This window comes from Anguilla rostrata, chromosome 19, assembly GCF_018555375.3.
Source record: "Anguilla rostrata isolate EN2019 chromosome 19, ASM1855537v3, whole genome shotgun sequence".
In the NCBI taxonomy this organism is placed as follows: Eukaryota; Metazoa; Chordata; class Actinopteri; order Anguilliformes; family Anguillidae; genus Anguilla; species Anguilla rostrata.
The window spans coordinates 8,145,717-8,166,902 of record NC_057951.1 but is presented as its reverse complement, the minus strand read 5'-3'; the positions used below and the strand labels follow the sequence as shown (position 1 = coordinate 8,166,902).

Below are 21,186 nucleotides of genomic sequence, written 5' to 3'. Positions count from 1 at the left end.
GAGTGTTTCAGGCCGAGAAACCCCAGGAAAGTCTTACGGTTGGCCCACGCGCTCATAAATACTCCCGCCTCCACCTGGCAATTGAGGTAAACTTTTTTCTTTTTTTCCTTCCCGGAAATCGGCCATCTTTTATTTTTATTTTTTTTACCTTGCGCACTGCGGCCAAATTAGCGGTTCAAACAGCGTCGAAAGGCAGTTGCGCACCGTTGCCTAAAACGATCTACAAAGTTCATCAACGTTCCCGCCCGACGCCCCTTCGGAAACCGAGCGAGTGGGAGCGTTCGCCAAAAAAACAAAAAAACAAATCAAACGGGACAGGCCGGCCAGGCGGCAGAAAATTAAAAACCCGCTCCTCTGGGAGAGAACATCCTGCTTTTTCCTTTTTCCTCCGTCTTCATCTGCAGCGCTGCGGCTGGGGCTCACACAGAGCTCGTTACGGCGAACGCGAGACGCGGCTGCGCTGGACTTCCGAGGAGTCGCCCGGCGGCGGGCGGGCCGCTCGTTTACCCGATCGTCCCGCCGTCGCCGTCGCCCGACCGACGGGCGAAACAAACCGACGTCGCCAAACAAAAACCGAGCGAAAAAAGTTTTGTTCAAAAAAATTATAACGAAAAAGACTTTTGTTTGCGCTGAAAAACGTCAAATATCACAATAACCTGACAAGAAACCGTTTAATCGCCTTTGATAGATTTTCAAAAAAAAAAAATTAAGGAAACACAAAAGCCATATTCTTCATTTTTCAGGCACTTTCCACACTGGAGAGTATTTTACTGGCCCTGTTCATAATGCATCAAACAAGCACGCGTTTAAGGGGGGGATTCATTGTAAAATAATGTATTGTCCACTTTGGGATCAACCTTATTTCACATTGAATTTGAACCAAATGATGAGCCATAAATAACTTGATGGGATCAATTTTGGGCCGTGTTGTTATCAGCTGCAGGGCAATTAAACGAGCGCCTACATTTTCTGCACGATGTACATGTCTAACCGACATAACATACTTCCTGTAGCAAACGCTTAATGACAAAATAAAAGCCTGTTTACTTTAGGGTGATGTTTAGCTCCCGAAATGCAACCACGACCGCAGACTTTAAAATGACACGGGGAAAAACACGGTTACTCTGCCAAATAAATAAATGAAATCAAAATTTAGAATCTGCGCAACTGAAGCGATCACTCGAGTGTCAGCGTGAGTGTGTGTGAGAGAGAGAGTGGCATCCTCATATGGGGACATATGAATGGAGGTTACTGCAGCCTGAGGCCTTACACAGAGAGGCTGGGGGCCTCCGGGTGTGTGTGTGGGGGGGGGCGAGAGGAGGGAGGAGGAGGAGGAAGCAGGAGGCGGAGCGAGCCTGCATGCCAGGCCCGGGACGCCCAGCACATGGCGCCTGACGCTCTCCAAGACCACCGTCTGCCACCAAAGGGGGCTCTCTGCTGACACAGGTTCAATCTGCCGCACAACCCCCAGCTTCCAGCATCCCCGCCCGGCACGGGTTACACCGACACACTCCGAAAACAGCTCACCGCTTTGCACCCGTCTGAATTATGCACGTTTCGGGTGGGGGGGGGGTCAGCGAACGGGCCGGCCTTCGTGCGAAGCGAGCGAGAGAGAGAGAGAGAGAGAGAGAGAGAGAGAGGGCTTTTCCGCTGGCTTGCCGTGTTTACCGTTCTCGATGCACTTGGGTGTTTCATGCAATATTCAGGCCCTCTCCTGCATTATACATTCATAAAAATGCATATCTCACAAGCTGTCTCCGAGCTCGGGAACATACCCTGGCAAGATACAGCACATGAGAAGTGGGGGTCGGGGCGAGGGGGGGGGGATTGTGGGAAGAAATCCCTGCCATGTAGTGAAACCGCGGTTTGTAAAATCCCTGGGAGGATAACGTGTGAGCCGCGAACGGCGTGTCTCTCCCAGGATGGCGGGAAGGCGGGGAGCAGGAGTGCGTAACAGGCCGCATGTGGAATGGTGTCTGTTCTCCCTCCCTCCCCGCTCCCTCCCCCCCCCAGAAAAAACCTGCAGTGGTTTTCCAGCTTTGCAACCCTTCGCTACACGCGCCGCAGATCGCATGTTTGCACCTGCGACGGACATCGACTTGGCGACCGATACCCTTCTTTTATTCTTTTCTCTATTTTTTTTTTCGGGTCCCGGCGCTGGTAGTTAGCGCGCCCGTGCGTTCGTAGCGAGGGGGGGCCCGACGCAGCGAATGCAATCTATTTTAATCCGCTAATCCATGTAAAATGCTAACGTACGGGAGGGATTAAGAGAATAGGGTTTGTAACAAATCGCTTTGCATTAGCTGGATTTTTTTAAAAAAGGGGCAAAGGGGGCGGATTGGAGGGGGGTGGGGTGGGGGGGTGATGGCGGTTGGTCGCTTCCGTCGGCCATTTCTAACGGCCCGCTGCGCCCCCTCCCTTCACCGGTGTTACCAAAGCCGCCTTTGACCGCAAGGGGGGGGGGCAAATAAATGGCCTCCCTGTTATTGACTTCAATTTAGAAAACGCTGCTCCACGCTGTTCTGTCCCAGAACTCGGGGGAAATCTGCGAGCGCCTGGTCACCGGAAACGCATTAGAGAAGGTCACGGGCCCGCACTTTAACGGGACCTGGTCGCCAAAAGCACTACTTTTTATTTTCCCCCAACCTCTCCCCCTTGTCTTTACCCCTGAGGCCACTAAAGACCTGTCCGGTGGGCACACGGAGGAGAACGCAGTCTTCCAAATTACACCCTGCAAACCCCCTTTACCAGAATGTGCCTGAATACATTTAACTAGATGTTTTTTCCCCCACCAGTCACCCGCCATTCTCTCTTAGCTTTAACTTTCACCAATCAAATCTCTCTTAAAAAGCCTTTGACAAGAGTCCTCTTCATTTGCACTCGGTGTTCAACTTTGCTTTTAACTGTGACACTTGAGTGCTCTCTCTTCCCCTCCAAACCACCCGTCGGACGGCTGAACTCACAGTAAGAGTGTGAAACGTGCGAGAGCGCGTCGGAGAAGAACCCGCTCTCACATTTCTTCTTCTCCCCCAACAACGCTGAATCCTCAGGATACAGGAAGTGGGTTTCGACATCGCCGCGGGCGATTCCCGCGCATCCCGCTGCCCAGGTGTCGGGTGCGAGTAATCGAAGCTGACGTTTTATTCGACGACGCTTTTCTGGCGGCCGCGAAATGGGAAAGCGCCGCTTCTCGGGCGATTCCTTCGCGTCCGCCGCGGTGGCGGGGGGGGGGAGGGGGGGCGACTTGACAAGCAGCGCTTTCGTAACTCGTCCGGACGCATCTAGAGGGGACGGGCTTTGTCCCCGTTTGTTTTCCTCGGAGGAGAAGGCGCTTTCGGGTTTCGCGAAACGCGAAGGCCCTGAACTGGCGGAGAGGCGGTTTTAAGTGCTCTACCCATCACACGGGCTTTAAATCAAGCTCAGCTCTACTCCATTTTAAACGCAGGGGACGGTCGGCCTTCTCAGCCATAGTGTCCAGGCAACTGTCACGAAATGGGTGAAATTAAATAAAATAAAATAAAAGCCCCGTAAGGAATGCGTGTTTACTAGCTCGGCTCTTAGGCGGATGAATCTTCCGAGCCGTCACGAGAAATCCTGTCAGCTGCAGAAAAAAGCCAAAGCAAACACAGACGTACTACGACCGTACAAACAAAAAAAGATGTGATTTCTTGGCAGAGAACACCGGGCGTGGAAAACTACAGAACACCAGCAGAGCGATGCAGGAACAGTGTCAGACAAGCGTTTAGTGACAGTTAATGTAACTACAACTCATGGGCCGGAGACACTTTCAGTACCTATGTGCCCACACTGCCACCTGCTGCTGGGAGGACCAAACTACAAGAATTTAAAACGCATCCCCCTGTAATATAAAACTAATAACTATTTTAATGAGGTCCCCTGGTTGTTCACCGCCTAAAACAAGGGTCATGTTTTCTGCAAATTTAATGCAAAGTGCTATGCTTGACATTGCCTCTCACTCAGCAGTGATGTAACCAAAAAAAACTTGCAAGTTTTCGAAAACCTGCCAAGGGTATATAAAATACCTCGCGCACATTTGCTCTCCAGTTTAGCTCATTGTGTCAGCACTTCATTAATTCTCTGTGCCGGTGTTAGAAAGGCTACGCGCTAAAGTGTGGCAAAGGCTAAAAAAGTTGCGCTCCCTCCTCCCCCCCCTCCCCACAGAAAATGTGCCCTGCGTGAGAGAATTTTGCCAGCTCCCCAAAAGTAAAAGCTTTGCGGCTAACCGTGCCCCCGATGGCGTTCCCACATCGGCTGAAAGTCAGCGGGATTTAAAGTCTTTCACAGCCCCGGACGGCCACCGTTTCTGCAAAACATCAGACGCGCACAAAGTCCCTTTTTAGAGCTGTCTGTTGGCACGGCGACGGGCGCGCTCCCAGGAATATTAAGAGCGACGGGGCCAATCACGTCGCCCCCTTCTGCGCCCTCGCATTTGCATACGGGAGAAAAAGGGTCCAAAGAATCCTGGGGACCCTGATTGTTACGCCCCCCCCACCCCCCAACCCCTCCCAGCAGCCGGATATGAACACACTGGGTTCTCACATTCCGGATCATTCTTGGGGGTGGGGGGGGGGGCTGAGCGGGATGTGCACTGGGGGGGGGGGGGACCCATCAGACAGATATCAGAGTATGAGAACCTAAACCCAAAACTCAGCTCTTTTAGTGTCCCAGTTCAGCGACACGGCGCTGACAGGCAGATGGGAGACTCTCCGGCGCATCGAAGGGAAGCTCAGGCTCGTCTCTGTCGCCGCGGTTTCGCCGAGCTCCGGACCTCCTGAGCGACGCGGCGGGCGGGCGGGTGCGTCGCGGCCGGCGGGCGGCGGGGATTAGCGGGCGAGAGCCGCGGTCGCTATCGCGCAGCCCCGCCGCGAGCGCCGGCGACGACCGAGCCAAACCCGCGCGCGACTGTTTCCCAGTTGTTAGCGAGAAGCTAATTACGGCGGGATCGCGTTCTGCCTAAATCAACGGCTCCTCGTCTCCGTGCCAACACAGCCCTGCCTTATAATTACAGTCAGCCGGCTGAACGGTAAACAGATCTGAACAAAAATAATTAAGGTCATTATTCCATAAACAATGGGTATTATTAAAAATACCTCTCTCTCCCCTCCACTCCCCCCCACCCCCTCCCGACAATAAAAAAAAAAAAAAAGTGGATAAATCACGAGAGAGCCAAAGGCAAGCGCTCGTGCAGACGTACGGATCGTCGATCGCAGGACGAACGCAAAACGCAAATATAATTAGTGTAATTAGGTGTCAGCCTTCAAAAAAAAACAAACAAACAAACAAACAAAAGGAAAAAAGTCTAAAAGCAGCCAAAGCGCCAGCGGGGGCTGCAAGCGGCAGCGTTTGTTTGTAGGGGAGCTTCACCTTCAGGACGCCGCGCGCCCTTTCTTTACTTCGCGGGACAGGTGCTGATTTTAAACTCAAACGTGCCAAATCACTGACGAGCCCTGAAACGGTGTTTGGGGGGGGGGGAATGTGGTGCGGGGAATTTTTTCCCCTCTGCATTTATGAGTTAATTCGTCTGCAATTTAAAAATGTTTTTAAATTGAATTTCACTAACTGCCAAATGATTCCCCCCCCCCCACCTCCCAACCCCAAAATATCACAGACACCAATCAAATCGGTGTCGTTTATAGTCCCATTCATTTGACAAACACCGCCGGCTCGTTACCGTTCTAATGGCAGAGGGGACGGTGGCGTCCTGGCGGCGGGTCCAGGCGAACCCTCACGGGCTCATAAGCATGCAGGCCCTGTAGGTATCAAACGGCTGCCAAACTGTCCCGAATGAATCACGGTGCCCCTCGAGGACGGCTCCGTCCCCTTCTCTCGTTATAAACCAGTTACGTCCAATAAACACGGGAAAACCGGCCGACCGGAGAAATATCGGCGCCCCACGACCCCCCTTCTCCCCCCCCGAATTTGGATAAGATCAACAAAGACATGACTCGAGGTCATGGGGTCGTGTGTGGGTTGTGACAGCCAATGAATTGATCTAAAAATGTTCTCATTTTTTAAAATGGTGGTGGGCGGGGGCTGGGGTCAAGGGGAGAAATCCATACAGGGTGATTGATGGGTTAGTTCAGCGCCTGTCAGGACCGCGGCGAGCGCACGTGATGACTAAGGTAGTTTTAGGGGCCCGCGGTCCTCTCCCCTTCTGGAACGTACCGCAGCAGCAGCAGCAGCACAGAATCCAAAGTCTTTCCCAGAGCCGAATGTGAACACAGCGCGAATTCAGGGTTTTTAAAAAGCATAATAATGATGATAATAATAAGAAAATGCCTGTTGCCATGGTGTTCACACTTTCAAATAAAAATGTAAAAAGCCCTTCGTTACCGCACAGCTGGCCGGATGCCGGGGGAAGGGGGTCTGCCATGGCTGGCATATCCATGGGCACCCCACATGACGAAAAAACACTCCAATGTGATCGACATACCAACTATACTACACTGGGTTGCCTGGTCAATTAAATCAGTTTTTTTTCCCCCTCCTATTTTACTGAACACAAGAGCCTACAGCACAGTTCCAGGAGCAGTATTGACAGAAGTGCCCCCCCCCCCCGGCCCCTTAACCCTGCCCACCTCATTTCCACATTCCCCCCCCGGGTGGTTTGGCACCCGTCCTGTTGATTGGGGTCACAGGACCTACCGATGTAACTGGCGTGCTACCCCAGATCTGAACAGCTATCCTCAGGCAAACAATCCCCCCGCCCCGCCACCCACCACCACCCCCCCCCCCGTCCCGCCCCCTTCTTTACCATCGACTGACCCAGTTCACCAAAAGACACATGCTCAGAACGGGCCGGGCGGTCCCGCCTCACGTTCCAGTGAAGCCCGCTGCCTTAATTGGCTCACTCATATCTTGATTTGGCATTGATATCAGCAGCAGCTGAAGCCACACTCAGCAAGTGTGTTTTACAGTTTTTGCTGTTCGCGAGAATAGGAGTGAACCAGCGCAGTTCATAGAGTCGTCAGAAAGTTCAAACTGAGGTAACTGGATGGAAACACAAAAAAAAGAGCCAGCATGTGGACCGGCCCACCAGGAACGCTGAGCACCCCTGAAACGAAATGTCAGGAGACATGATGTTCGCCAGCGGCCATCTTAGCATCGCGTACGTTCCTCTCCTTTAGATGCCATTACAGATGGAGGGTAGTACAAGAGCTTGCTCTCCCTTAATGGCAGGACTACCCATCATCCAGATGTATGAGGAGTGAGGGTGTGACCGTCTGTGTGTAGCTGTGTGCGCATGGCTGCCCCAAAACAGGTTGACACAATGAGAAGGGGGGGGCTTGAATCAATCTTTGAAATCCGAACTGGGCTACGATGGTTGATGGTAATTCTGACGGTCACTTAGCACATTAAAGTTCAGCACCTTTCACGGGGGCGCTGCAGAACGTGCTGGCATTTTCAAAGTGCCATTCAATTTGTGGCCACCGTCACCCCAAGTAGGTCGTACCTGTGAAGCAGAACCAATTCAAGGAAGGGGCGAGGGGGTGGGGGTGAGGGTGACCAATCCTCCTCGGGCCAGCTGACCTTTCCATGCTCATAACCCAGGGCCGCTGCAGCTGCCATCAATTACCCACGGTGCTTTGCTGTTTAATGGAAGACGTGCTTGACACCATTTAATGCACATATTTTTCAGCGCGGAGAGCGGTTCCCGGCGTGTGCGATGCATCTTCTTCACAAAAATGGACGGATAACGGTGATGAACGCGTTTCGCAGGGGCCCCCGTCGCCAAGGACGCGAGAGAAAGCGCAAAACGGTAGACTAGCACTCCGCGGTAACACTTCTTTCCTCTTTTTAAAAAAGGACAGCTACACACGACTGCGCCATCGTCCCATGTTCATTTCTAGTCTGCCGTGGCCACACCGACTGACGGTTCACCCGTTATCATCACTGGTTCCCTTTGCGTTAGCACGTTAGCTGCAGTGCACCGACCTACACTGACGAATCAGTCACCCGCTATCACCATCTTCATCGGTATCCTAGCGTTAGCATGTTAGAGCTGCGTCGTCACAGCCGCATACTGACAGCCAGCAGTCAGCAGGGATGGGCAACCGTTCAGCTAACTACAGGACTTTGAAAGGTGAATTTATCATGCATGCATTTCACACTGTGTGCAGTGCAGGTTTATGCCTCTGCGTCTCCCACCTCTGCCATTTTGATTGTAGTTTATATAAGCATTTACGCAAGAGCCATTTTGTAGTTTATCTGTGCCCGTGCACGGCGGTGTGCACTGTGGCCCTCGGGGCAAGCCGGAAGCCTCCCTGCAGAGATCTGTCACTCGTCGCTGAAGTGACACAAACGCACCAATACAAAGCCACCTCCTGCCCCCCCCTACTAGTGATGTCACAGTGTATGCCAACGTGTTCACTGCTCACAAAAGCAGTCCCCACTGCACTACCCTGCAAAAATGCTTCCAAACCACTGAAAGCGAATAGGCGCTATATAGAAAGCAAATTCACAGCTGTCATTTGTTCTAATGCCTGCCAGTTCAATAAAACACAGGCAGTCCCTCCTGGCCCTGCTGTACTTCAAAGCCATTAAAAAACATTTTTTTTTAAAACAGCAGAATCAAATAAATAACAACAAATAACAAAAACGTTAAAATATAAATGGTCGTGTTGCAGCCCCCCCCCCCCCTCCACTTTCTGTCGAATTTCTATAGAATGTCTCCAAATGACTTCACAATCATAGGAAAGGAGCAGTTTGAGGCACTATGGAATAAAGCACTTGCGCCCATTAATGAAAACATCCCAGAATTGCCCTCAGTTACAGTACTTACACACTCACTTATCCGCCTGAATTAGGCGCCCCGGTCATCACTCTGAGAAAATAACTCTTGGGGGGGTTCATTTTACCAGATAATATGCGAAGTCACAGTTTATGGGTCAGAGACCATTAAGTTGTCACTGATGGGGGGGGGGTTATTGAGCTGATATTTTGGAAAGGCAGGCGTGACAAAGCATGTGTTCATTAAGGCAGCTGCGAGCCAAGAAGAGCGGGAGGGGGGTAGGGGTGAGGGGGAGCTCCGGCTTCCCAATTCGACACTGTTTAATCTGCTGGAACGGGCCTCCGCACCCGCCCCCCCTCGCTCCCCCCCCACCCCCCTTTTCACCGCCGGACTCCCAAAAGACTGCCCCGGTCCTCAAACAGGCAGCCCAGTCAGCACCCGCACGATGATGATGTCACAATGGGGGGGGACGAGTGACCAATCCTGGCTCCCCCTACTCCAACCCCTGGCAGCTGAAACATCAATTTGTGTTTATTCCCACGTGAAGGCGGGGGGGGGTGGGGGGGGGGGGGCAGGGAGGAGGAGGATGAGAGGAGGAGGAAGAAGAAGAGGACGAAGGGGTGAAAAAACATCTCCATCGCCGGGACGGTGTAATTCAGCGAAATCCCTGCGACCTGCTTCCGCACAGTGACCTCTCTGCTGCCACCACACATCTCCCTCAACGGGGGACTGAAATAGTCTCAAACGCTCCGAGGGTTTGGAGCTGACAGACTGCTGTGAGCACGCACGCACCCGCCGCTCCCCAACACACCCGCCGCTCCCCAACACACCCGCTGCTCCCCAACACACCCGCCGCTCCCCAACACACCCGCCGCTCCCCAACGCACCCGCCGCTCCCCAACGCACCCGCCGCTCCCCAACGCACCCCAACACACGCGCCGCTCCCCAACGCTCCCCAACACACCTGCCGCTCTCCACACACACACCGCTCCCCAACACACCCGCCGCTCCCCAACACACCCGCCGCTCCCCAACACACCCGCTGCTCCCAACACACCCGCTCCCCAACACACCCGCGCTCCCCAACACCGCGCTCCCAACCACCCGCGCTCCCCAACACACCGCGCCCCCCACAACACCCGCTGCTCCCCAACACACCGCTCCCACACACCGCTCCCCAACACACCGCGCTCCCAACACACCGCGCTCCCCAACACACCGGCCCAGCACCCCTCAACACACCGTTGCTCCTCAACACACCGCGCACGCCATCCACGCCCTCCCGCTTCCAAAACTGCAATTTCAAAAAATAAAAAAATAATAAAAAAATCCTTAAGATCAAATCAAGGCAACCTGGCTTGGAATTGTTCTACATTAACCCCCTGGATGATGAGAGAGAGAGAGAGAGAGAGAAGTGAGAAAAACAGAACGAGACAGAGAGAGAGGGAGAGAGAGATGGACAGAGAGGAAAAAGGCAGAGAAATGAGAAGTGAGCTAAAGCACGACCGACAGAAAGAGAAGGAGAGAGGGAGAGAGAAGAAAAGGGAGAAAGAAAGAGGAGAGAGAGAGAGAGGAAGAGAGATAGAGAGGGAGAATGAGGGAGAGAGAGAGAGAGAGAGGGAGGAGGGGGTGGATGTGTTAATACAGCAGAACACTGCATCAAACCAATGCACTGCTCCGGACTGGATGCGTCAGCAGTACATTCACGTTTCCACTGAAGGACAAAAAGAGGGGAGAGAGAGAGAGAGAGAGAGCAAGCAAGAAAGAAAGCGAGTGAGTGAGAGAGCGAGGGAGTGAGGGAGGGAGGGAAGCGAGCAAGAGAGAGAGAGCGAGCGAGAGGGAGCGAGAGAGAGAGCGAGCGAGAGCGAGTCCGAGAGAGAGAGAGAGAGAGAGGGAGAGAGAGCGCAGCCTGTCTCAGCTGCCTGCAACACCGGCACATAAAGAAAAAGGAGACAGGAGGGTAAACAAGAGGGGGGGGTTAAAAAATGTTGCCGTGGACCGCTTTCTCCCCTCTCTGCGCTCCTGCACCGCCGCGCGCGCTGCCACTGCGGGCTGCCGGTCTCGCGGACGTCTGACGGCAACAAAAGGCTAACCGCCACAACTCGCTACCTCACCACAAAAGGGGATACTGCAGGACCCGCGGGGTTTTTAAAAAAAAGAAAAGAAAAGAAAATAAGGGGGGAGAGAAAGGAAAAAGAAGAAAAAAAAAAAAGACCTCCGTCTTGGCGCGACGTTTGTCGGGATACTTTTCGAATCGACGGCGCAGCGCATCGAGGAGGACCTGTTTTTATCCTTTTCCCGAATCGGCGGGGAGTGCGAAAGCACTCTTGAAGCGAACCTCCTCAACATTGCTGCGTCCCTCCACCCCCCCCCCCACCCCCCTTACCCCCCCACCCCCAGCTCCCGAACCCCCCCTTGGAGAAATTGACGGATTATTGCTAACAGTGCAGGCGGCAGGCTGCAGCTGCAGCCGGAGAGCTACGCTAGTTACAGAGAGGAATGGAACGACCGCAATATGCATCTTTTAGCCCTGTCCAACTGCTCCGGAAAGGCTAATCAAGCGGACGAGTGACAAAAAAGAGAGGAGCGGGGGGGGGTCGGCTTGTGACAGTACAGCAGGGGGAAAAAAGGAAAGAAGAAGAAGAAAAAAAAAAAGAGGGCTCCTTTTTTTAAACGGAAGGGAATTCTGAAAAGACTGGAATTTTTTCCCTCTCTTTCTCCCAACCCCCTCCCCCCCTCCCACCACCACCACCACCTCCAACCCCCCCCTCCCCCCCAACCACCCCCACCCCCCCATACCCCACGCCGCCGCTGCCGTCTCCTGCTGCGTTTGTTCCGCGTGTGCGCGCGTAGTTCCGACATGGAGCCAGGCGGCAGGCTGTCCGCGGCGTCCGGCGCCGGCTTCCAAGGACAAGCGGGGGATGAGCCGGAGGCGCCGCTGTGCCGCGACGGACGGATACACGCGCCCGCCTAGCGCACGCGAGGGCCTCTACACCTCCTCCACCCGCCACTTTCTGTTTCTCTTTTTTTTTTAATGCTGCTCTCCCTTCTGGATTTACCAGGAGCCATTTTGCAAGATCGGGCTCACTTTGTTTCTCTCTGACGACCGACCGACCGACCAACTGACCAACCGACCGACCGACCGACCAACCGACCGGCCGGCCGAGGGAGTGGGAAAACAACAATAAAAATATTCATTAAAAAAAAAACACGGGGGGCGGTTTCCCTGGAGATATGAGTGAAACATTAAGAGCAGTTGTTGTTTTGTTTTTTTGCCGACTGGGGGAAAAATTTTTTTTAAAAAAGAAATAAATAAATGATATAAAATTTTTTTTAAATAAAGAGGGACCTCACAAAAAAACTCGAGAGGTAAGGTGATCGGTGTTCCCATCCCGCTTTTCCATCGATTTGGTCCTACATTCTCTCCCCTACTCCCCCCCCCCCCCCGTCCTCCTCCCCCCCCCTCGTTTTCTCTCGCTCTCTCGCACTCTCTCCGTCTCCGAACGGCACGCGTTCCCCCTGCTCTGCCCATGGAAGAGAGAACCAGAGTACTGCTCAAACCAGGGTAGGGGGCCAGGCTCTCCGTGCGTCCCCCACCCCGCCCCCCTCCCCCTCCCCACCCCCCCCGCCCGCGTGCCGAAAATCCCCCAGACGATGTTGAATTATGAACGTGCCACACCATGAGTCTCCTGTGGCAGGTAACTGTGCATCGAACCTGGAATGCCGCCCTGCTTTTCGTAGTCTACCTCATGGTGCGAGCGTGGAGCGCGTGCGCCGCCTCCGCGGGGCCCCAGGGCTGCCCGGTGGTCTGCTCCTGCAGTAACCAGTTCAGCAAGGTGGTGTGCACCCGCCGCGGGCTCACCCGCGTCCCCCCGGGGATCCCCTCCAACACCCGGTACCTCAACCTGATGGAGAACGGCATCGAGCTCATCCAGGCCGACACCTTCCGCCACCTGCACCACCTGGAGCGGCTGCAGCTGGGCAGGAACTCCATCCGGCAGATCGAGGTGGGGGCCTTCAACGGCCTGACCAGCCTCAACACCCTGGAGCTCTTCGACAACCGGCTGACGGTGGTGCCCAGCGGGGCCTTCGAGTACCTGTCCAAGCTGCGGGAGCTGTGGCTCAGGAACAACCCCATCGAGAGCATCCCCTCCTACGCCTTCAACCGCGTGCCCTCCCTGATGCGCCTGGACCTGGGCGAGCTGCGGAAGCTGGAGTACATATCCGACGGGGCCTTTGAGGGATTGTACAACTTGAAGTACCTTAACCTTGGAATGTGCAACATTAGGGAAATGCCCATCCTCTCCCCGTTGGTCGGGCTGGAGGAGCTGGAGATTTCCGAGAACCACTTCCCGGAGATAAAGCCGGGGTGTTTCAGGGGCCTCAGGTCCCTGAAGAAGCTGTGGATTATGAACTCGCAGATCGCCCTGATCGAGAGGAACGCCTTCGACGACGCCACGGCGCTGGTGGAGCTCAACCTGGCCCACAACAACCTGAGCTCGCTGCCGCACGACCTGTTCGCGCCGCTGCGGTACCTGGTGGAGCTGCACCTGCACCACAACCCGTGGACCTGCGACTGCGAGGTGGTGTGGCTCTCCTGGTGGCTCCGCGAGTACATCCCCACCAACTCCACCTGCTGCGGCCGCTGCCACGCCCCGCCGCACATGCGCGGCCGCTACCTGGTGGAGGTGGACCAGAGCGCCTTCCAGTGCTCCGCCCCCTTCATCGCCGACGCGCCGCGGGACCTCAACATCTCGGCGGAGCGCGTGGCCGAGCTGCGGTGCCGCACGGCGCCCATGTCCTCCGTCCGCTGGCTCCTGCCCAACGGGACGGTCCTGACGCACGGCTCCAGCCACCCGCGGATATCCGTGCTCAACGACGGCACGCTCAACTTCTCCAACGTGCTGCCCGGCGACACCGGCGTCTACACCTGCATGGTGACCAACGTGGCGGGCAACTCCAACGCCTCGGCCTACCTGAACGTCAGCAACGCCGAGCTCAACACCTCCAACCTGAGCTACTTCACCACCGTCACCGTGGAGGTGGAGCAGCAGCCCACCTCCGAGGAGGCGCCCAAGCCCAAGACGGCCACCGCCTCGCCCTCCGTCTTTCAGCCCGTCTTCATCTCCACGCCGACCGTGCTCCTCCAGAACACCAAGACGCCGGCCCAGGCGTCCGTCCCCACCGCCAAGGGCACCGAGAAGCCCCCCACCAGCCTGGACGAGGTGATGAAGACCACCAAGATCATCATCGGCTGCTTCGTGGCCGTCACCCTGCTGGCCGCCGTCATGCTGATCGCCTTCTACAAGCTGCGCAAGCGGCACCAGCAGAGGAGCACGGTGGCCGCCGCCAGGACTATAGAGATCATAAACGTGGACGAGGACGTGCCGCCGCCGGCCTCGGCCGTCAGCATCCCCGGCGAGGGCGCGGTGGTGCTGCCCGCCATGCAGCAGCAGCAGCAGCACCACCACCACCACCACCACCACAACAGCAGCGGCGGCGGCGGCGGCGGCGGCTACAAGCCCGGCTACGGCGCCTACGGCAAGCCGCCGCCGCACGGGGCCCACTGGACGGAGAACAACGTGAGCAACTCGCTCCACCGCTCCAGGCCCAGCACCATCACCGCCATCCCCGAGCCCTACGTCATAAAGACTCACGCCAAGGAGAAGGTGCAGGAGACCCAGATTTAGCGTCGCCCCCACCCCCCCATACAGCACCCTCTCCTCCTGGCTTTCTCCTCTCTCCACATCTAATGGAAACATGCAATAGAATGCACAACGACGACCATGACGACGACAACAAACAACAAAAAGACAGCGGCTTCTTTTGTACAAAAGAGTGCAAAATTGAGACTGTTTTTCTTGTACATGCTTATACATAAATATATATATGAACAATAAATACAAAAATCTACTATGGGCTGGTAAGAAAAGCAGATTATATGAGAAAAAAAAATAAATTGAAACTATTTTCTAACTTGTAACTTCTATTTAAAAAAATTAAGAGTTGTTAAGAGGTTGTCATGACTTTGAGAAATGAGGGTAAACCTGTTTAAAAAAAAGGGCATTCTGTAATTTTTAGACGATGCTATATAGGATGCAGTAATTACCCCATTTATACGGAAAAGACTTTCTAAAACAAAACAACAACAGCAAAATAAAGAGAGAGCCCCTAATCAATCTTTACAGGTTTATCTTGTAAAAGCACCAAGAATTTGTACTGTGCCAAATGTTATAAATGCAATAAAGGATTTTTGGAAGAAAAAAAAAGAGGGAAAAATCTAGATTTAAAACCTTCTTCTGGCGAGAGAAAACAAAAAAAAAAAAAGAGAGAAATAATGTTTTTAAAGACGGGCTGGAGAGAGTGGTAGCGCTGGAGCCTTCGGCCGAACGGCTTCGAGACTGCACCAGATTTCCACCGCTAGATTTTTAACCCTGCGCCTGCCGAACGCGGAGACGGATTTGTCCGCGGTCGTCAGGGAAAGAAAGAAAAAAAAAAAAAGGGTTGCCTTTGAGCTCGGAGGGATAACGATGTGTTTGATGTTGCGTCTACTTGGGAGCTGCCTTTGCTCTGCACGCGTTTGGTCAGACCCTTTTTCTGCTAATTTCCCCCTTTCGGTAATACTGTTCTCCAAGATGTCTCCGGCAAAGCGTGAAAAGGCTAATATTGAACTGCATTACAAGTGTTGCCTCAGATTAAACTCGCAAGGGCTCGGTAGGATTAGGGTTTTGACTACGTTGTGGAGACGTGCTGCTTTTTGCTGTGGTGGGGGAGAAAAAAAAGCCTTAGCTTGCTCCACATTCTCTTTGGGAGAAAAACAGGTCTTAACAAGAACGTCTGAGTAATGGGTTGAAGAATTTAATCTGAAACAGTCATTTATTACTATTACAATTATATTTATTAATATAATTATTATTATTGGAATAACTGTTCTTCTATTTTAAGAAAGAATACAACCAGTCTTCAAAAAAAAAAACTAAATAAAACCTTCTGTCTTTTTTTTTTTCCTTCCCCCGAAGTAGCAGAAATTGAATTCATCCCCCCCTCTCACCGCAAGTCCAATACTCCATTACTGCAGATTGCGACCTCATACAGCGAAACCTGGGCTGTCCAGCGCTTGGGGGTTTTGGCCGCTCGTTCTTTTGTTTAATCTAATTCCGTTCGGCGATGTTTGAGTGATCTGTGAGTTAGCCGCTCTGTGTGAGCGCGCTGTAACGGGTGTGGGGGGGGGTTGGGGGGGTGGGGGGGTTATGTAAAGTGACCAGCGGTTGCCGTCGGCAGCGGTCGATGGTCTGGAGCCTGCGGCGGGACGCCTCTCACGCCGGTGGAAAGGCGCGGGATGCGGGGAGGGCTCTGCGTTCCGCCGGGCCGAGGCCAGAGGGGGTTTCCGTCAGGGCAGAGCGACCCGCAGGGGGGAGCGCAGGGCTGACTGCGTGGCAAGCACACCGGGCCTGTGTGTGCGTGTGTGTGAGAGAGAGAGAGAGAGAGAGTGTGTGTGTGTGTGTGAGAGAGAGAGAGTGTGTGTGTGTGTGAGAGAGAGAGTGTGTGTATGTTGTGTGTGAGAGAGAGAGTGTGTGTGTGTGTGTGTGTGTGTGAGGAGAGAGAGTGTGTGTGTGTGTGGAGAGAGAGAGGGGTGTGTGTGTGTGTGTGTGTGGAGGAGAGAAAGTGCGGTGTGTGTGGGGGAGAGAGAGAGAGAGAGTGTGTGTGTGTGTGTGTGTGTGTGAGAGAGAGACAAGTGTACATGTGTGTGTGTGGGAGAGCGAGAGAGAGAGAGAGAGTGTGTGTGTGTGTGTGTGAGAGAGAGAGAGAGAGAGCAAGTGTACGTGTGTGTGTGGGCGAGAGTGTGTGTCTGTGTGAGAGAGAGAGAGAGAGAAGGTGTGTGTGTGTGTGTGTGTGAGAGAGAGAGAGAGAGAGAGAGCAAGTGTACGTGTGTGTGTGGGAGAGAGAGTGTGTGTGTGTAAATGCAGTCAAACTGATAAGTTTGTTTTAGGAGAAAAACTGCAATAGCACAGACTGTTTTCTGTGTGTAAATGTATTCAAACTGATGTGTTTTGTATCCGGTAGAGAAACTGCAAAAGTACACAGTGTTTGGATTCCTGCTCTGTTAAAGGACTATCATTAATATGGCGGATTAAAAAACAGAGACCTGCCCCCCCCCCCCTTCTAAGATAAATGCTGAACATCTGCTGATAAATAAACCTGGCTGTCTGTGCCCCTCTCTCTCCTGGCCTCCAGCGTTCCCAGCCCCGGGCGGGGTGCGTGAGCTGGGAGGCTAAACCGCGGGCCGGCCGCGGGACCCGGGGTTCCAGTCTGTCGGTTTGGTTTTTTTCTTCCGGTCGCGGAGTCGATCCGGCAGGACGCCGGAGGTTAATAAAGCGCGCGGCGTGCGCGGCGGCGGCAGCTTCGCGGGTTCTGACCCCGGGGGGGCCGGGACTGAGGGAGGAAGTGACAGGCACTGCGTGTGAGAGGAGGGGGGGCTGGGGGGGGGCACGACGGTTCCCCTGGCGATCCGGGAATGTCAGCACTGGAGTTCACGCGTCTGGTTTTTTTGCGCGCATCGTCGTTTTCGGAGTCGCGTGGGAACTCTTTAATTACTGGCCCCACGCGCACGCATACGTCCCTCCCTCCTCCCTCCTCCCTCCTCCCTCCTCCTCCGACTTGGCGGACTTTTGAGGCGTTATTAATTATCGTCTCTCCGGCGGGAGAACGCGGCCGAGGGCTCGGCGGGCGTGATGCAGCACTTATCCCCCCCGAGAGAGGAACGCGCCACAAGAGAAAAAGGAGGGGGGGGGGGGTCCGAAAAAGAGAGGAAATAACACAATCATTTGTAACAATTACAGGGGGAAAAAAGCAATGACTCCACGCTGCTGACGTCAGTCTCGACAGGGTTCGGTGCCGAGGGGATCGACGGACGGACGGGGGGGCGGGGGGGGGGGCGGATGGCACCAAGGCAGAGGACCGCTGCGACGCTGGCAGCTGCGGATGAGGTCGGAAGCGTGGGGGGGGGGGAGCCCCCTGATAATAAGCGTGTCATTTCCCACAGTAATTAACTGACACATCCTCAAACGCAGATGAGTCACAGAGAAGGGCCCGACGTTGACATTTCCCAATTTCCCAGTAAACGCCATCAAACGTAACACGTTTATGTAACTACACCTCTCTCTCTGCGCCGCGCGCATGTACAGCAATCAAACACAGCACGTGTGCTCAGGTTCACATCCTGCCATTCAGCAGGCAATTAAATAAATAAATACGGTACGCTCCGGTGAGAGGGGTGCTGATGTTTTTGGGAAGGCTGCGTCGGAGGCCTTCTGGGTGCAAAAGCAGCGTCCGACAGGCAGTCATTTCATTTTTTTTATTCCTCCTGAAAAGTATGAATGACATTAAAGGTGCCGGGACTGTCTCGGTCCATGTTAAACCAGATTTTTTTTTGGCGACCGACTAAAGCAGTTTTTTCCCAGGGTTGGTTTTTCGAACGCTTGGTCTCTCTCTTCCGGAAGCACCCGTTCTCATTTCAATGCTGGGGGGAACACGTGTCAATAATGGTATAATCGCTCCCAGCGAAGGCCACCGATGAAAGGCCCTGAGAAGGAGGCCTTGGGGAGCCGGTTTACAGGGCTGTAAAAAAAATACAAAATAAAACGTTTCCCTGGGCGATGCGCACTGTAAACATTTAAATGGCAGGAATAAAAAGGCCGTTCGCACCGCCGGTGAAAGAGAGGCCTGCCTGCGTCGAAAGAGAACAGAGCGTTTTGAGAGCGGTTTCGTACGACGGGCTGAAAACGGGGAAGCGCGGTACCGCACGGACGTGCTCAGACATTTTGACTCTCTCGCGGTTCAGCACCGACGGCAGAGAAATTTGAGTGTTACATTTAAAAGTGTTACATTTTAAAGTGTTATATATTTTTTATTTTATCCGTCCCTTTAGCTGCGTTTAAAAAAAAAAGTGTATTTTCGGTGAAAGTCCAGCTTGTGCTAAAGTGGGAGAGCGGAGCGTGGATTCGTTACCGAGAGCACAAGGCGCTGCAGCTTTCTTACAAAATGTCTGGAAAGAGCCTGATCGACCAGGAGCCAATGAGAACACAAGCTCTGCCTCTAACCCTTTTAAGGTGTGAGGTCACAAATGTGTGATTAGAATGTTCTTAGGGGAACATTCTGACGCTGATGTCACAGTCACTGCTGGTAACTGAAAGCAAAGGAGTTCTAGAACACGGCTTAATAATTCTTATTTTTTTTAAAGCACTTCAAAAACCCTCCTATTCATACGGTTAATGTTGATAATTGCTGTAGGAAAATGGGTGGGTGAGGATAATGATGGAGCCTTTTGCTATCCAGGAGGAAACGGTAAGCACTGAATTTGCACCAGAAACACAAAAAAGTACAGCTAGCAGCCTTTGAAGGGGCTGCATTAAATCTCATTTTATTTCATATATAGTGTCCGAGCGAGGCGGGGGGAGAGGACTGTAAATGCGGGGGGGGGGTTTAATGCTCTGCTAAATGTGGTCCTCTGAGTTACGGGGGGGGGCGTTCTGCCAGCCACGCGGCCCGCTTTGCCGCAGAAGCGCCCCGCCAATGGGAGCCGGGAGCCGAGAGCCTGGTCCGAGCGGAACCGCGCCGCAAGGCCTCGTGGGACGCTCGCCTGTCACGCAGACGCGGGACTGAAGTTACCGGCGGGGGCCGGGAGCTTCTTATGCACGGGCTCGCAGAAAAGCAGGGCGCTAAGCGCTACAGGACGGCGTGCGAGATGCGCCTTCTGAACAGAGCACTGACAGAGGCGAGGAACAGAGACTTATGGGATTGCATTTTTATAGTCTGCACAGAAAGCGGTTCAAGGCTGTCTCTCCGAAGGCCTTGGCATTGCTCAGCAACGCGGCCTGACGCACGTAAGGGCACCAAAGGGAGGCCTGTGAGAGAATAAAAAACCAAGGGAAAGGGTTTGATTGGCCTCGCCAAACGCTTTTAAAAAGTCCCTTTGAGCCGCATACTTGGTCACGGCCTTCTGAATCTGTATTAAATGAAGGTTAGAACTTGAAAGGAAAAATACAAAGCGAAAGAATTCAAGCATTTGAAAGTTACTTTTTTTCTTCTTCTTCTTCTTCCCCCTCCCCCTCATGCTTGTATTCAATAACTCAAACTCATATTGTACATTTTTGTACTTGCACCCTGTAAATTCAGGCGGTGGAAAGAGACAGTCATTAAATGAACCCGGGTCATCGCTGACTGTTGAAATGAATTACACTGAATGTGCTGGCAAGATGGGTGCTAAAACCACTGCAGAGTCAAAAATAAAATACTAATAAAGACATCTGCACACACGCTAAGCCTTCCTGTGCAGGTACTAACAGTTCCCAATGCTCTTTTTAAAACGCAGAACTTCAGCCTCCGGTTAAAGCACTACAAAGACACCCTCTTCCTCATTAGCTATGCGCACCGAGGGCCCATCTCCCGCCACGTTTGATCAGCCGGCAGTTCTGATTGGCCGAGGCTCCCAAAATGGCCGCGTCTCCGTGGCGAGGCCACAGTCAGGTGAGTCCGGAGCAGGAACACAGGTGTTGGGCTCAGACTTCAAAGGGGGGGAAAGAAACCCGGGCAGGGCGTTCGCTTACTTACAACACCGGCTTTCAGAGAGGCCGTGATTTTAAACACCAGCGCTGTACCAGACGCGCGCTTCCAGCTAAGAGACAGCCGAATCATTCATAAGGAGCTGACGCGCTGAACGAGACAGGGAGAGAGAGAGAGAGAGAGAGAGAGAGAGAGAGAGAGAGAGAGAGAGAGAGAGAGAGAGAGAGAGAGAGAGAGAGAGAGAGAGAGAGACAGAAAGAGAGTGAGAGAGAGAGAGAGAGAGAGATAAGAGATGGAAGAGAAGAGAGCGAGAAACCCAAACTTATAAAAGCGCCACCTCGCTTGTTTAGGTGACGGAATTATCTTCAAACGCAGCCCCTGCTCCTTAAATCTACACGACGCGCGTCTCCAGAAATGACAATCCTATCTGCTTTGGGCTGATAAACAAGCACGGGGCCCCAGTGTTCCCGGGGAGAGCAGGCGTGCGGAGTTTGCGATTGAATAAGAGAGTCGCCCTCGCGAAGAGAGACCCAGAGGGACGGGTGGGAGAGCGCTGCGCACAGTCTGAGAATAATAAAAAAAATCCCACTCCCCAAAGAGGAAACGAAGCCTTAATTGAGGGAGAAAACGCTTTTCCTTCTGTCATTGTGGAATTGCTGTAGCGCAGACTACTACACAGAGGGGGGGAAAAAAGGAAACTGATATGGAACAGAAGATTCGTAACACGTAACGATTGAGAGGCCCTTTCCCTTCAAAGGGATCATCTTCCATGGAAAGGCTTACATAAGAAGATTGTTTGTGGTGGCTGGGTCGGGGGTAGGGAGGAGGGGAGGGGGGGGGGTGCGGTATCAGAACTGTATGCATGCCTGTAA

At 53.5% G+C, this 21,186-nt stretch overlaps 2 protein-coding genes across 2 annotated transcripts in view; one reads left to right on the top strand and one right to left on the bottom strand.

Annotated features, from left to right (window-relative positions):
* The window catches only part of snd1 (staphylococcal nuclease and tudor domain containing 1), a 193,330-nt gene that overhangs the window by 87,181 nt on the left and 84,963 nt on the right, over positions 1 to 21,186 (bottom strand). The gene's annotated exons all lie outside the window — the stretch shown is intronic.
* On the top strand, positions 11,547 to 15,021 carry LOC135245834 (leucine-rich repeat-containing protein 4-like). Its single transcript, XM_064319154.1, has one exon. The coding sequence runs from the start codon at positions 12,433 to 12,435 to the stop codon at positions 14,440 to 14,442; it is 2,010 nt and encodes a 669-aa protein (XP_064175224.1). The 5' UTR covers positions 11,547 to 12,432; the 3' UTR covers positions 14,443 to 15,021.